Source organism: Lacerta agilis, chromosome 2, assembly GCF_009819535.1.
Source record: "Lacerta agilis isolate rLacAgi1 chromosome 2, rLacAgi1.pri, whole genome shotgun sequence".
NCBI classification, from domain to species: domain Eukaryota; kingdom Metazoa; phylum Chordata; class Lepidosauria; order Squamata; family Lacertidae; genus Lacerta; species Lacerta agilis.
In genome coordinates this window covers 67,642,206-67,655,330 of record NC_046313.1, presented here as the reverse complement: position 1 = coordinate 67,655,330, position 13,125 = coordinate 67,642,206, and the positions used below count along the sequence as shown (strand labels likewise).

The following is a 13,125-nucleotide window of genomic DNA, read 5'->3' as shown; positions in this document are numbered from 1 at the left end:
TAAATGCTAGGATTTTTTGGGGGAGGGGGTATGGTGATCCTATTTGGTAGTAAGCGTGAGATCAAACGTGGAATCTGTGTGAATTGTTCTTGGAAAGTGGGAATGAAAAGAAATGACAAGGGGAAAGCAAGGTCTCTGTAAAAGGGGCCCTTTCTTGTTGCTCTGACCTCTCATTGATAGAAGAAACCGCATAATGATCAAAGGCAGGGGAGAAAAGGATCAAGATTATTAGTCATGCACAACATATGAACTGTTAGGTGCCCTTCCATAGCTTTCCTACCGCTGCTCTGAAGTTCATTAGCAAAGTTGCTAATCAGGTCCAGCACTCAGCCAGGAACCCACTGGTACAAGGGCACAATTCCTGCCTGTCTCAGGCCAGTGCTGCAGCTGCTTTCAGATTAATTAAGAAGTTTGGGGCATGTCGTGTAAATGGATACTAATGCTTGGACAAGATCAGAGGCAGCCAGGCCATATCAAGGGGTTGGGGGATTTGCAGGAAGAAAGAACTTTGGCCAGCACTGGAACCGACTCTTAGGGGAGAGTGGTGCAGCTGTTGTGCCAGTAGTAGGCCCAGGGTCAGCAGGACAATGATACCACTCCTAATTATCTCCCTGCTGTGAAGTTATGTAATCCCAGCCCTCCACATAGGGGAAAGCCCTGTGGAGCTTGAGCCACCATTTGAACTGGAGATGAAGGGGCCCTGCGGGAGATAGCCACACAGGACAAAGTTCAGAGGATGTCCATGCTTGAAATCAACCTGGGGTTGAGTGAAAAAAGGTGGGTCTATGTGGTGAGGGAAGGATATAAGAATCCAGGAAGATGAGAACATTCAAAGATATATTTATATACAGATATTAAAGGGCAAGAGTAAAATATACATTGGTAACTCTAGCATGACCAATGGAAAGGTTTTTCAAGGGAAGTAGAGGGGTCTGCGTGAAATTTGCAGCTGGCTTAAGTCAGGATATAGCTGACTATATGTGAATATAGCTGGCCACTCAGGCATTGTGCTGTTCTGTAATGCTAGGGCAGTGGGAGGAATAATCATGTCTGATGGATAAGTGGAAACGATTGGACCGTAACAAAGTGATATAAATGTCATCTGTGAAATTTTGACAAGGAACCTCTCAGAACTTTGCTATTTGCCAAAGCCCTATTCCTCCTCTTCTCCCACCAGATAGGACACTGCAGTTTAGTGAACAGTATGTCCTTTCTCTTCTTTATCAGCATCTGAGAGGCCATGATCTTTCCCCATTAACTCCGATGACAATTCCAGCTAACTCATCCATGCCTGAGGATGGCCAAAACCATTTCCTGACACAGAGCTGCTGTTGCGCTGCATGCTTATAAGTAGCATAGCCCCCCTCCCCCTTATCACTCCTGATATCATTTTAGACCTCATAAAGAGGGAAATTTCTCAGCAGAGGCTGGGTGGTCATCTATCATGGATGCTTTGAGATTCCTGCATTTCAGGAGGTTGGACTAGATCACCCTGGGGATCCCTTCCAACTCTACAATTGTATGCCTACAGAATGACTGACAACCATAGAACTCACTTATTAATGCTGATACGGTGTCCACCTTTGGGTCATACGAGCATTTTCCTTTTCCTGACTCAAGCTTTTCTGGTTCCAGGTAGAATATGTAATCCTGGAAAGTAAGGCAACAGGTAGGTCAATGATTTGCTTTACCACACACTATTACCTTAGGCCTTCACATCTAAAAGTACATGGAATACAAGATGCTGCATACATGAATCACACTGTCCAAACCACATCTCTCTGGAGTGGAATTTTCCTCCAACAAGGTTACAAGCAGTTGAATGTAAGAAATCCTGGCATGTAATATGTCTGCCCCATGGAAGCTGCTTTAAATAATTTTTCAATGGTAGCTGACTCACTGGTGAGTTTATTACCTCACCATGCAAAGCTAGTTTTTCCATGCCACTATAGACTTAATTTTGTTCTGAGACCCTGTGGAGGCATGGAGAAAAATCACCACCAAACCATGTAGAAAGCTGGTTCAAACACCACCCTAGCAACTGCAGTATTGTCTGCATGCTACTCTTACAAGTTTTATATCAATTTCAAGTCAACCCTAAGAAATGTGGCAGCAGAGCCACTCTCTAAAGCTACTGCACTGACCGATTTACAGGAACATTCACTTTCTAACTCTTTTGCACACCTCCCAAATATGTGTCCCATTTTAAAGTTGCAGAAGTAACATTTCTCCTCCTAAAGAAACCTGTTCTATAAACAAAAAAACAACAACACATTAATATAAAAATAGTGTATCCCACCATCTTTATCCGCATGGTGCTACTTTACAAAGACATTCCCAAAATGCATACCTCTGGACCTCCCCATCTCAAGAAACACTGCATGTAACATTCTAGCCAAAGATTCAACGTTTTCCCTGCAATGTTAGCACACAACATTACATTTTCAGACTTTTCCCACTGGGTATGACCACTGGGTGAAGTGAAACAACTGTGTGCTGTAATGTGTGAACACTACAGGTAAGTGTCTAGTTACCACATATTATTACTAAGTTGTACCTAGGCACTGATGAGCTTCAGATTGCCTTCAGACATCCTGTGAAGTGCTACAACCTCTTCTGAGTATGAAACAACAATAAATCATGGATGTCACATTTCCTCCCACCCCCCACCCCCAAAGAACAATCAACAGCTATAAGCAGAGCAGATAGGATGCAGGCCTTAAATATTGCTGAGAAATGCAGAATGAGTGAATGCCATTTGAATCCCTCCTATCATGAAACTAATGACTCATTACTCCAGTGACTCACAAGCGGAACACTGGGATCCACTTCTGGCCTTATAAGAGAGTTGCTAGGATGCTGGTAATGCTTGTAGGTGCCAATGCGGCAGAAGGAGCAGTGGAATAGAGACTGCCAAGCCAGTGTGGTAGAATCAACATTTGGGAAAGAAATCCCACAAGTGGATCTTTTTAATGAAATGTTTGGAAATCACTGCTTTAGTGGGCTGGAAGCCATTTAGAAATTAAAGGAAAATGCCGTGAAAAGGTTTAAGAGGTTTCCCCCCAACAAAATACCTCTTGTGGTTTGATAAAAACATTAAACATAATCTGCCAACATTAAGCACTATTAATTAGTGCCAGATTACCAAACAGGCAGAGAGTAGGCACTGACCTCTGGGCCTCGTGCATTTTAGGGGCCCCACAACAACGGATCAAAATAATATTGATTTGATCTTGAAAGAAAATTACAATCAAGTTTTCTTAGTTCAATATTAGACTGCATGCACAAGGGGGGGAGGGCAAGATTTCAACTGCCTAGGGGCCTCCACATGGTTTAATCTGGCACTGCTTTTAATTCCCATTTATTTCGATGGGAGTGGCTTAGGTTGCAGAACTTGACATACTTACTTGAGAGTAGGCCCCTGTGAAGTCAAGGTGCTTCCAGACAGGAGTTTAATATGAAAACAGGTCATTGAGCTATTGCAAACAAGATTGTTAGCAACAGGTGGTACCGGTATATATCAGATTTCCTCTAGAAAGGGCCTTTGCACATTAATTTGGAGTGAGGAGGATGTGGGCTAACATTTTGATGCCAACAATGTTATGTGAATGTGGTAATCAATCAATCAATCAATCAATCAATAAACCCACAATAAACATCCAACTGAAAGTACCCTCAGTCGGACCTACTTCTGAGTATACAAACATTGGCATGAACTGTTAAATAGCTTCTGTTAAATGAGATGTAAATTTTAGCTGGAACATACTTATTTTTATATTATTGATTTATTGGGGAGTATACATATGTGTTCATATAGTTTTACACAAAATGTTTTTTTAAATTAAAATGTCACAAAAATGATTTCAGCATGTTTTTAAAGAAAACAAAAGTCTGTTAAAATATTTTATTATATCTGTATTGGCCATGAAAAATATTTACTACTGATACTGTCCCTTGTTTTTCTAAGCTAAACTTCTTCCTTTGTTGAATAGGGTCCAATTGGCCATTGTGCAGCTACTGTTCTAGAATTGTGGCTATTTATTAACAGATCATTCCTACAAAAATGTAAGTGAGAACTTTTCAGGGCTTCCCCCCCCCTATCCAGCAAATGGAAAGCAGAGCAGTTTAAATGCTTTGTGTTTTAAGAATGGGGTGGTGTAAGGACTGAAAAGATAGGGAGTGTGAGATACACAGTTCAAATATTTTTAAACTCAGACTATTATTGAGTTCATTCTTTTGACAGCATTCACCCTATTGATCTTTGGCAAATGGTGCTGATGCTGTCTTCAAGATGGATTGGATTGGACAGAATAAACCCCTTTCTGTAGTTCATCTTTCACCTGAGGAATGGCTAAAGTCAGCTACTTTTAGCAGAAAGGGCTGAGTCAGCAGCATAAGGAACTAGAGTTGGGATGAGTGAATGAGATAAAAGAACAGACATGAATATGAGCATAGGGAATTTGTGGTCCCAGCATACAGCTTCATGGGGGTCAGAAATGCCAGCACAGACACATATCCAAAGAGTTCTCATTAGATACAGACACTTGAATAATGCCAGGGTTTTTGTAAGAAAGTGCAGGGGTCTAAATGGCTTGGGACCAGGGTCCCAAAGTAACCCCCTCCCTCCACATATGCCTACCCAGCCTCTACGCCCTTAGCCAGGGCTCAATTCTAGTCAACTGAGGTGCAGCAGGTGGCTGTGGAGGAAAGGGCCTTGATGTGGCGGCGCATCAAACCTGATGACATTTCAATGCCACACAAACACCCTCTTATTTTGCAATTCCTTTCAATCTGTCTCAGCTCTAAATTTATTTTTAATTTTCACCAAATGATTTGATGCTGCATATATTTTACAGTTAATAAGTGCTTTCCCCACTATGCATTTAGGTGGACATTATGAGCCTCCTGTGTTCCTATCTGGAACCTGACCTGACCTAGTTTTGTCAGCATCTCTGTCTCTGATTCATAATTTGAGACTCCTGATTATTTTGCTAAAGGCTGCAGCACTCTTGGGATTTCACTGGTTGACTTTGAAAAGAGCACTACATGTTGCAAGGATTCTTTATTAAAGTGTGGATAGGGACACCTGTCCATAGAAGTCCACTTGACTGAAGACAAGTGCAAACGCAGTTTCTTTACATAGTATACAAATAAATGGAACATGATTGATATGTCTGAGATAAAACAGCTGTTTGAAGTTTAAGCACAACACAGTTTACAGGAGTTGTACTAATGGGAATGTCACAAACTGTATTATTTGGTGCCGTTATAGGTTCCATCCACAGGTGGTGGTTGGGATCTGCAATTTACCAAAAGATAGAAAAGGGGGCTTGAAGGGTTCCAGACTGCAGTAGGATGTGATAAGTGTGTTTTCTACTCCATTTCCTTTGCAACTTCTCATCATCTGATACATCCCACTCTCTTCCCCACCTCGTTGTGCTAACAGCTTGGGAGGTCAACAGTGGCAGGATATCAGTGAAGACTTGCTTCCTCTTTCTAATGTATGTCAAACACATGGTGACAATGCCCAAGGGAGTGAGGAAAGTAGGATGGCTCCTGACACTGCAATGCATTTTAAATGGCTAATAGCAATCAGTGATAATATAAATAGCACATCAAGTAGAAGCTGGAGATTCAAGCTACAAAGGGCAGGAAAATGGAAGCTGGCTTTTGAATGAGACCAAGTGTTGACAAACAAAACTATGGTTCTAGTAAATCCTACAGACAGCAGTTATACCTACAGCTAATTACACCTAGTTGTAGTTTAAGGTGTTGCCCTTAGAGGAACATGTCATACCATGCTGTTAAGTCAGCTTGAGAACTTCTTTCCTACTAATAAATGCAAGAAATAATAAAAGAACTGGAACGGAAGACTTTCAGACTCTGTATAAAAACTAAGAATGGTGTGTGTGTGTGTGTGTGTGTGTGTGTGGTGTATGGCACATCTTCCCACAAGCAGTGTGAGTGCCAACCCATTTAGGAAACATACTAGGCATGCATTCTTTCTGGAAAGATGATTTTGGCTTAGGAGTTGCACTTCCTTTTTATTTAGAGCTTTGGGCTTATGTGGGCAGACTGCTTTGGTGTCAAATGCCATTGTTCAGCACTGAGAAAAAGTGTGCATCTTGTGCAAAATGCAAAAGTGATTGTGCCACTTGTGAGTTTTCTGTTTTGAAGTGTAAAATGGAACATTCAGTAAAGAAAAGAGAAAAAGAAAACCCAATGTTACTTATACACTGTGTAATAATGATGATGATGATGATGATGATGATGATGATGATGCCTAGCAGCACAGAATCAGGCCCTATAGATTTAGATTAAAACAGCTACCAGGGTGACTCCAGGGGTAAGACAAGGCATTATCAAAACTAGAGAATCCAACAGAAGGAAGAAAATGCTAAGAAATCAGAGCACTACATTTTAGGCTGATTCTCCAATTTACAATCAAACCACACCAAAACATTAAGGAAAGTTGAGATTCTCAAGATCATGTTCAGTTGTTTTCCTGTGAAAGTTTCAAACACTCCAACCAAGACTATTCAGCTTTGACAAGAATAGCATATAGCATTTCCTGTCTTCTTTTTTTGTTCACCATCTTGAACACACATGGGAGAGTATCTACTGCTGAGTGAAAGGAGGCTTTAGTCCCATACAAATCCACACTAGGAGCTCAACCTCTCAATCAATCTAATTATTCAGCACTACCCTGTAAATGGGGAAACATACCATCCTTAATACTATCTGACATAAAAAGAGTTCTGTTAATTAGGACCAATTCCTATGTTCACAGAGCAATGTAGGAATTGCCATATGGCTGGATTCCATGCTGCTTTGATAATGTTTCTTAGAGGGAAACCATATGAGCTGAGCAACTGAAACAGTTCATTCCCACACCAAAGTCTTTAGCCAATTGTAGGACCATGCCCACAAAGTTTCTACTAATAGAAATCTCATAATCTCCTCCCAACTAACTGTTGTCCTTATCAATTAAATGACAACAATGAGAAAACTGGAAAGGAAATTAATGGGATGGCTTCCTGCATTGGCAATGACTTGCAATAATCAGTAGAAACATACATTACATCCGATACACAAGTAAAACACATTTTCTCATCATTTTCTTTTTTTACATGATTTCTCAGCAAACATACTGACAAAAACTGTATGTAATCATTAACGAAGTCCACACTCCTCACAACAACTAAGCATATACAATAGGCCCACCCCACCCACCCCTTGCTCCCACAGTCATCACAACCTTGATTACCCCAATCTAGTTATTCATGCCACCTCACATCAAGCAAACCTTTGCTTGTAACAGCAAGCCCATTTGTCTCAATTTCAAACAGTCAAGGGCATGGTTCTATACTATATGTAGTAAGGTCAAACATCCTGAGAGTGTTCTTTCCTGGCACAAACCTTGTGCGAGCCTGGGGAAGAAGGAGTTAGTTCAAGTGAGGAGACGCAAGGAGAGGCGGTACAGGAAGCGCGCTCATTGCTAGATGGGAAGGGGGGTGAATTTAAGGGCCAGTCCTGTTCCCATAGGTCTGGCCCCCTTCCCTTGTTAGTTAGTTGTTAGGTACATGCCAGTTGAAAATGAAAGTTAGAGTGCCCAGGCTCAGGCATGCTAAGAAAGGAGCCAGTTGTGTCCTTGGGGAAGAGCATGGCAGGGCAGAGCGCGATTCCCACCTTGCGTTCCACTGGAGACGGGTGGAGGGAGGAGTCAACTGCTCTACTTCCCCGTCCTCCCTGCTGGATGGACTGGTTCAGCTCAAAAGCCTGAGGAGAGGAGGAGCAGAGAGTTAGCGCTGGCAGGGTGACCTGCCAGAGAAGCAGGAATGGCAGGGTATGGCCAGAGAATGCAGCATGCAGAAGTCTTTTGTCTCTCTCAAATATACACACATACTTCTATGGAGATCAAAATCCCCTCGTCAATTATTTATGACCTGTATTTAGTCTGAATGTGTATCTGCTTGTTGGGTTTGACTTTATGTAGAACTATGTATTCGCTCCCCAAAACATATTTCCTCTGCTGCTAAAATTAGTGGGATGGGGTTGGGGGTGGGAAGGCAGAAATCAATTTGGGGACTAGATAAGACCCTGAAATGAGGTTTAGCTACTCCTGCTAAACAAGATACTGTAAGAAGAGCATTTACAAAAGTGGTTTTCAATTGGTTTTCCTATTTCTAAGTTGCTGTCAGAAGATAAAATAATTGTGGAAAATATATTCACACCTATGCAAGCAGATTCTCCTTGTATTATTTTAAAGAATTGATGCTAACACTAGACAGTTTAAGCAAATATAATATAAGGAACACACAATGTTAGAGGTGTTGTAACAATAAGGCTGATTTCACACATGTTTTGTGTGCGTCCCCCAAGGCATACTGGATGGAAATGACTATGATAAACAATTGCATTAAAACCAGAGGTTATTTTACTTGTCTGTATTGAAAGATTCTGTAAACAAGTACAATTATTAGTTAACTGAGAACATGTTACTGACAGCCAAAAATCTGGTTACCAGTAAATAAAAACCAGATAAGATTCCATAAATTTGGAAATGGTTCAATAAAATATGGCATACTTTCAAGTTAGAGAATCTGTTAAAAGTCTGAAAAATTTTATGTGACATGGAGGGTCTTGCATGACATAATGGTTATCACAAATTAAGGCTACAATTCTATACATTTACTCCTATACTTAGGAGAAAGTCTCATTCTGCACAGTGGGGGATTACTAGGATTAGGCTTTATGTATTTAATGTGCTTTAAATAATGCTTAATCATCAAAACCTCCAAGTGTTTTCATATATATATATATATATTACTGATAATATCAGACGTTTAAAACAATACATTTAAGTAATAACACAGTATGCTTCTTGTGACCTTGTTACAAATTATATATGTTCCCAACACCTCATCTCTTCCTACCCTATTATTATTATTATTATTATTATTATTATTATTATTATTAGTTTTTAGGAAACACTATGTTTACATGTTTTATTTTGATGTTTTCACTGTCCCCATTACCTTTTTCAAAACCTGGAGCTCCATCTCCTTGTCGGAATAAGTGGTGTGTGTGTGTGTGTGTGTGTGTGTGTGTGTGTGTGTGTAAAGCCCTGTTGTGCAAAGTGGAATTCCTTGTGCAGGACTTCTGCTGACGGGGCTGGTTAGGTGAATCCCTAAGAGCCTAACTTACCTTTCAGAATTGTTGGGATGATAAATGAGAGCCACGTAGAGGTGGGGGTGGGGGTGGGGATTCATGTATGCAGCCTTTGGCTCCCTTTGATGAGAAGTGGGATATGAATGGGCTGAACAAACATACAAACAAACAAACATAAGACACTTGAGAAGATTCCACATCTCATTACCCAAGACTCGAATCTCAATCCCTTATTGCTTGTTGAATGTTGCCAGAGGCTGCTTTCCTAGCGTGGCCTAAGAGCAAGCCCATATGCTTCTCCAGCACTGATCTGGCTACAGTCCCAGCCATATGCTCCTTCAGTACCTCACCTGTGCTTTACGGCCTCGATTGACAAAGGTGCAGACAGGATTGTATGCTCCAGTGCCACAAACATACAAGTGGGTTCGATTCCAGGGCTGGATAAGACGGATGAAGTTCCCACACTCGCCCTGGGAAAAAAAAGAGAGGTGGCAAGTTAGTCCCAGCCTCCTATGAAATTGTATTCACTTTAAGGAGATTAGTCAGTCTATGGTAAATGGAGCAATTCCATCCTCTGTTCAGCATGGCCTAAGCAGTGATTTACACATTATTTGAAGCAATCAGGTAATTGCTTCAGCATTAAATGAAAGCTCCCTGAACACCCAGTAAGTCCCAAAATCAGACCACAATGAATGGCCTGGTATCAAATGGTCCTCTTCAACAACATTTGCTTCCAGTTAAAATTGAGGCAAGCTAGGTCTGGTGCACTTTGAAAATCTACAAATAAACCTTTTGGATCCACCCCTCCAACACCTTTTCCAGCAATGAATTTTGGATGCACTTCAGAGGCAATTTTCCTGCACTCCTTTTAAGTCATGTTCCTGTTGGAAGAGTTTTGAACTAAACCCCCTTCCGGAGCAAACATTCCTTGCTCACATCTTACACTGTAACATCTGTAGCTAAAGCAGATTATAAACGGTGCCACTCAGAACTCCCAACTCACAGCCAATTTGTCTTTTCTTTGATTTCAAATTTATTTTTATTAAAGATCTTCTTGATTTACAAAAGTATGTGCAATGTCATAGCCATTTTTTTCTGAAAACAGAGAAAATAATAACTGTAAGATTGCAATACTATATCTTGGTGTCAGGGTGACTCCCAACCCGTTCCTGCTTATTTACAAAAGCCAGAAAATAGTGCCCTGAATAACCAAAGCATAACCAACTAAGGAGAAGGGGAATCTCTGGCCTTATCTATGCCAGGAAAGAAAATATATTAAGGTCAGCCTTTAGATCCCTACTCATTAAGAGGTACTAAGAAGTGATTGGCTAGTGAAGGGTGGAGTGAAAATCTAATAGGTAAATGATAGCAGAGAGGCCCAGGGGGCAAGAAGAGCAATTCCCAGAATGTATGCAGGCCTGTGTTGTCAAGGCCTGAGTTCATTTACTGGCTGGATTCTAGACCAGGCATGGAGCTGCATGCAGTGTGTTTGACTGCAGAGTCCAGTTTTCTTCTCACATCTCATGCTTCCTCTTTGTCTCAAACCTCCATGATAACAGAATTGAGTAGAATGGGGAAAGTGCAAGCAAACAGTTTCCTTTACTAAGCCAGCTTAGCTGCTCTGAGACCGAGCCCCAAACAGTAGCAGCAGAGAAATCCCAAGAGGACAGAGTTCAAGGTCAGCTGGCCAAAAGGCTGGCTGAGCCTTGTAGGAAACAGCTTGGTAACCCTTTGACCTCTTGCTTCCTCCTACTGAAATTCAGTACACATTACTGCTGATAAACTTAACTGGGGTTGGGCAAAACCCCCAGTTCCTTTAAAGTACTGCTGACAAGGCATCTTCACTTTCATGTACCATACATCAATAACCCATAACCCCCTAGCAGTGTTAGCAGCTCTTGCCTTTAGAAAGATTGCACAAGGCACAAGAGTTGGCTAACTTTGGCCATGATTACATCCTCTTGTAACAGAGGTTGGGAAGTGCAAGTTTACAGCTGCACTCAATTCCAGTGCTAAGCAGACCCCTACAACCAAAAGATGACTTCATCACCAACTGCACTGCACTATAGCTTCCAGAAACCAGCAAAGTTTTACAATGGTGATGTCATTTTCTTCAAAATCTTTCTATTTAATTCCGTCTTTGCTATCTTAGCAACTACAAGCAGAGCACTGTCACTTTATCACATACTAAAACTTGTGTTGTATTTTAGGGTTTCTGAAACACCCACACAGACACAAATGTTTCTGCTCAAATGCTGGAAACTTTTGTACAGGTACTCAAGGACCATGGCTTTAGCTTGTGTACATGAACGTGCAGCACAAGGAACTAGGGTTATTGTGACTCAGTTACCTGAAAAGATAGGAATAAACAAGAAGTGAGGAGGGCAGTCATAGGCAATAGGGCACCATCATTTGCTCATATTGCTCATAGCATGGTATCCCTGAGGTGGTGTGATCAATACAAATTGCCACTGCTTGGTGGCTTTCAGTCTTAAAGATCTTGGAGGAAGAAAGTTTCAGAAGGACAGCTTTCATCATCCTACCACGTTACTAGCATTCCTTTGCCTCCACTCTTTTTCCACATCCTCTATAAACCTGAAGACCATACCAGAAGTACTTACATTACTGTTCTTCCCTGAAAGAACACACTCTTCTATCCTTTGTTGAGATGCAGGCCAGTGGATCTGCCAAAACAATACAAAACCTTCAGCCTTTTAATTATAATTCTCCACAGAATCATGCTAAGAGAAATATAAAAAGGGGGTTGATGTATCTATCTCACTCCTAAATCTAATCCCAAACCATCAAGTTTTCTGGGAAGGTGGATTTTAATTTAAAGCACTTGTCACAAAGGACCTTTCAAAATTATCAATTTGTATGCCATCAAGCGTTCACTTGTTAGGTTCATGTGTGTTTTCTAAAGGTAACACTTTGGGTGAAGGGAATATCACATTTCCCAGCATATATGTGGGAAACTAATTCACCCACCCTTCGATGTGACAAAAATGCATCAATTTTGTTACAAGATGCTGCGTGGAAGTGTCACAGACACCTAGTGGATTGTTGCTTTGTAGCAACAACAGTGATAGTGACTCCTTCTGCACCTTCATCATCTTGTTACTTTTAAAAAGATTAATTTTAATCTTTTAAAAAAATAAACTTTATAAAAATGCTCTTTAGAAATTAAGCACTCACTCTCAGGAATGTCCATGTAGCCCTGCAACCCACTGCTCATGCTGACAATGTCTCTGCATTTTATTGATCTGTTGCTAAAGAGAAGTTATTTGAAGTGTTGTGTGCTTTCCCCTCTTCAGGACTGAACTGTATTTCTCCCATGAGATGAAAACAGAAGTGGCCATGATTTTCCCCAACAAGGCTATCCCACTGCAGCATGGCTACAATTACATGTGCACTCTGCATATCACACTTTTGCCTTTCCGCAGTGCCTTGCATAAATATTGTTGCATAGCATGGTGCTATAAGTTGCTTGGAGGCCTTTGGGTACAAGCAACTAAAGTGTCCAATGAAGAATATTTATTCTGTAAAACTAACAGTTCTGTAAGAAATTTTAACTATTTTGAGAGACCAAAATATAGTCAGGGTATCACCTGGATCAGCCCTAAAAAGAAATAGCAAGAGCGTTTAATGTCTTCCATGAGAATCAGTGATGGGTCTGTCTTCCCTGTTTCTAGCTCTGGAGGGCATTGTGGGGGGTAGGCAGAGAAAAGGCAACCGGGATGCCATCCCCACTTGCTTCACTGACTGCGTTCCTGCTGTTCCTTGCATTTGATTTAGAGTGGGGGAGGCAATGGCAAAGGGGATACTTTCCCCACTTGCCTTGAGACTTGCCTTGTTGTTTTTCTTGCTCTAAAAGGTGTATTTATTTTCATTTTCAAAATAATATTCCCTAGGCAGCTCAAGGTGGCATACATAGTTCTACCCCTCATCATTAGA

The 13,125-nt window shown here is 41.1% G+C and overlaps 1 protein-coding gene across 4 annotated transcripts in view; it reads right to left on the bottom strand.

Moving 5' to 3' along the window:
* Positions 1–13,125, bottom strand: part of SEMA3F (semaphorin 3F) — a 123,517-nt gene that overhangs the window by 25,821 nt on the left and 84,571 nt on the right. For 3 of the 4 annotated variants that reach the window (XM_033140580.1, XM_033140583.1, XM_033140582.1), the window contains exons 4-7: positions 11,793–11,855; positions 9,522–9,641; positions 7,690–7,779; positions 1,557–1,650 (exon numbers count right to left, since the gene is read on the bottom strand). In XM_033140580.1, coding sequence (XP_032996471.1) covers positions 1,557–1,650; positions 7,690–7,779; positions 9,522–9,641; positions 11,793–11,855 — 367 coding nt within the window. The remainder of the gene's footprint in view (positions 1–1,556; positions 1,651–7,689; positions 7,780–9,521; positions 9,642–11,792; positions 11,856–13,125) is intronic. The other variant, XM_033140584.1, reaches the window with a different exon arrangement.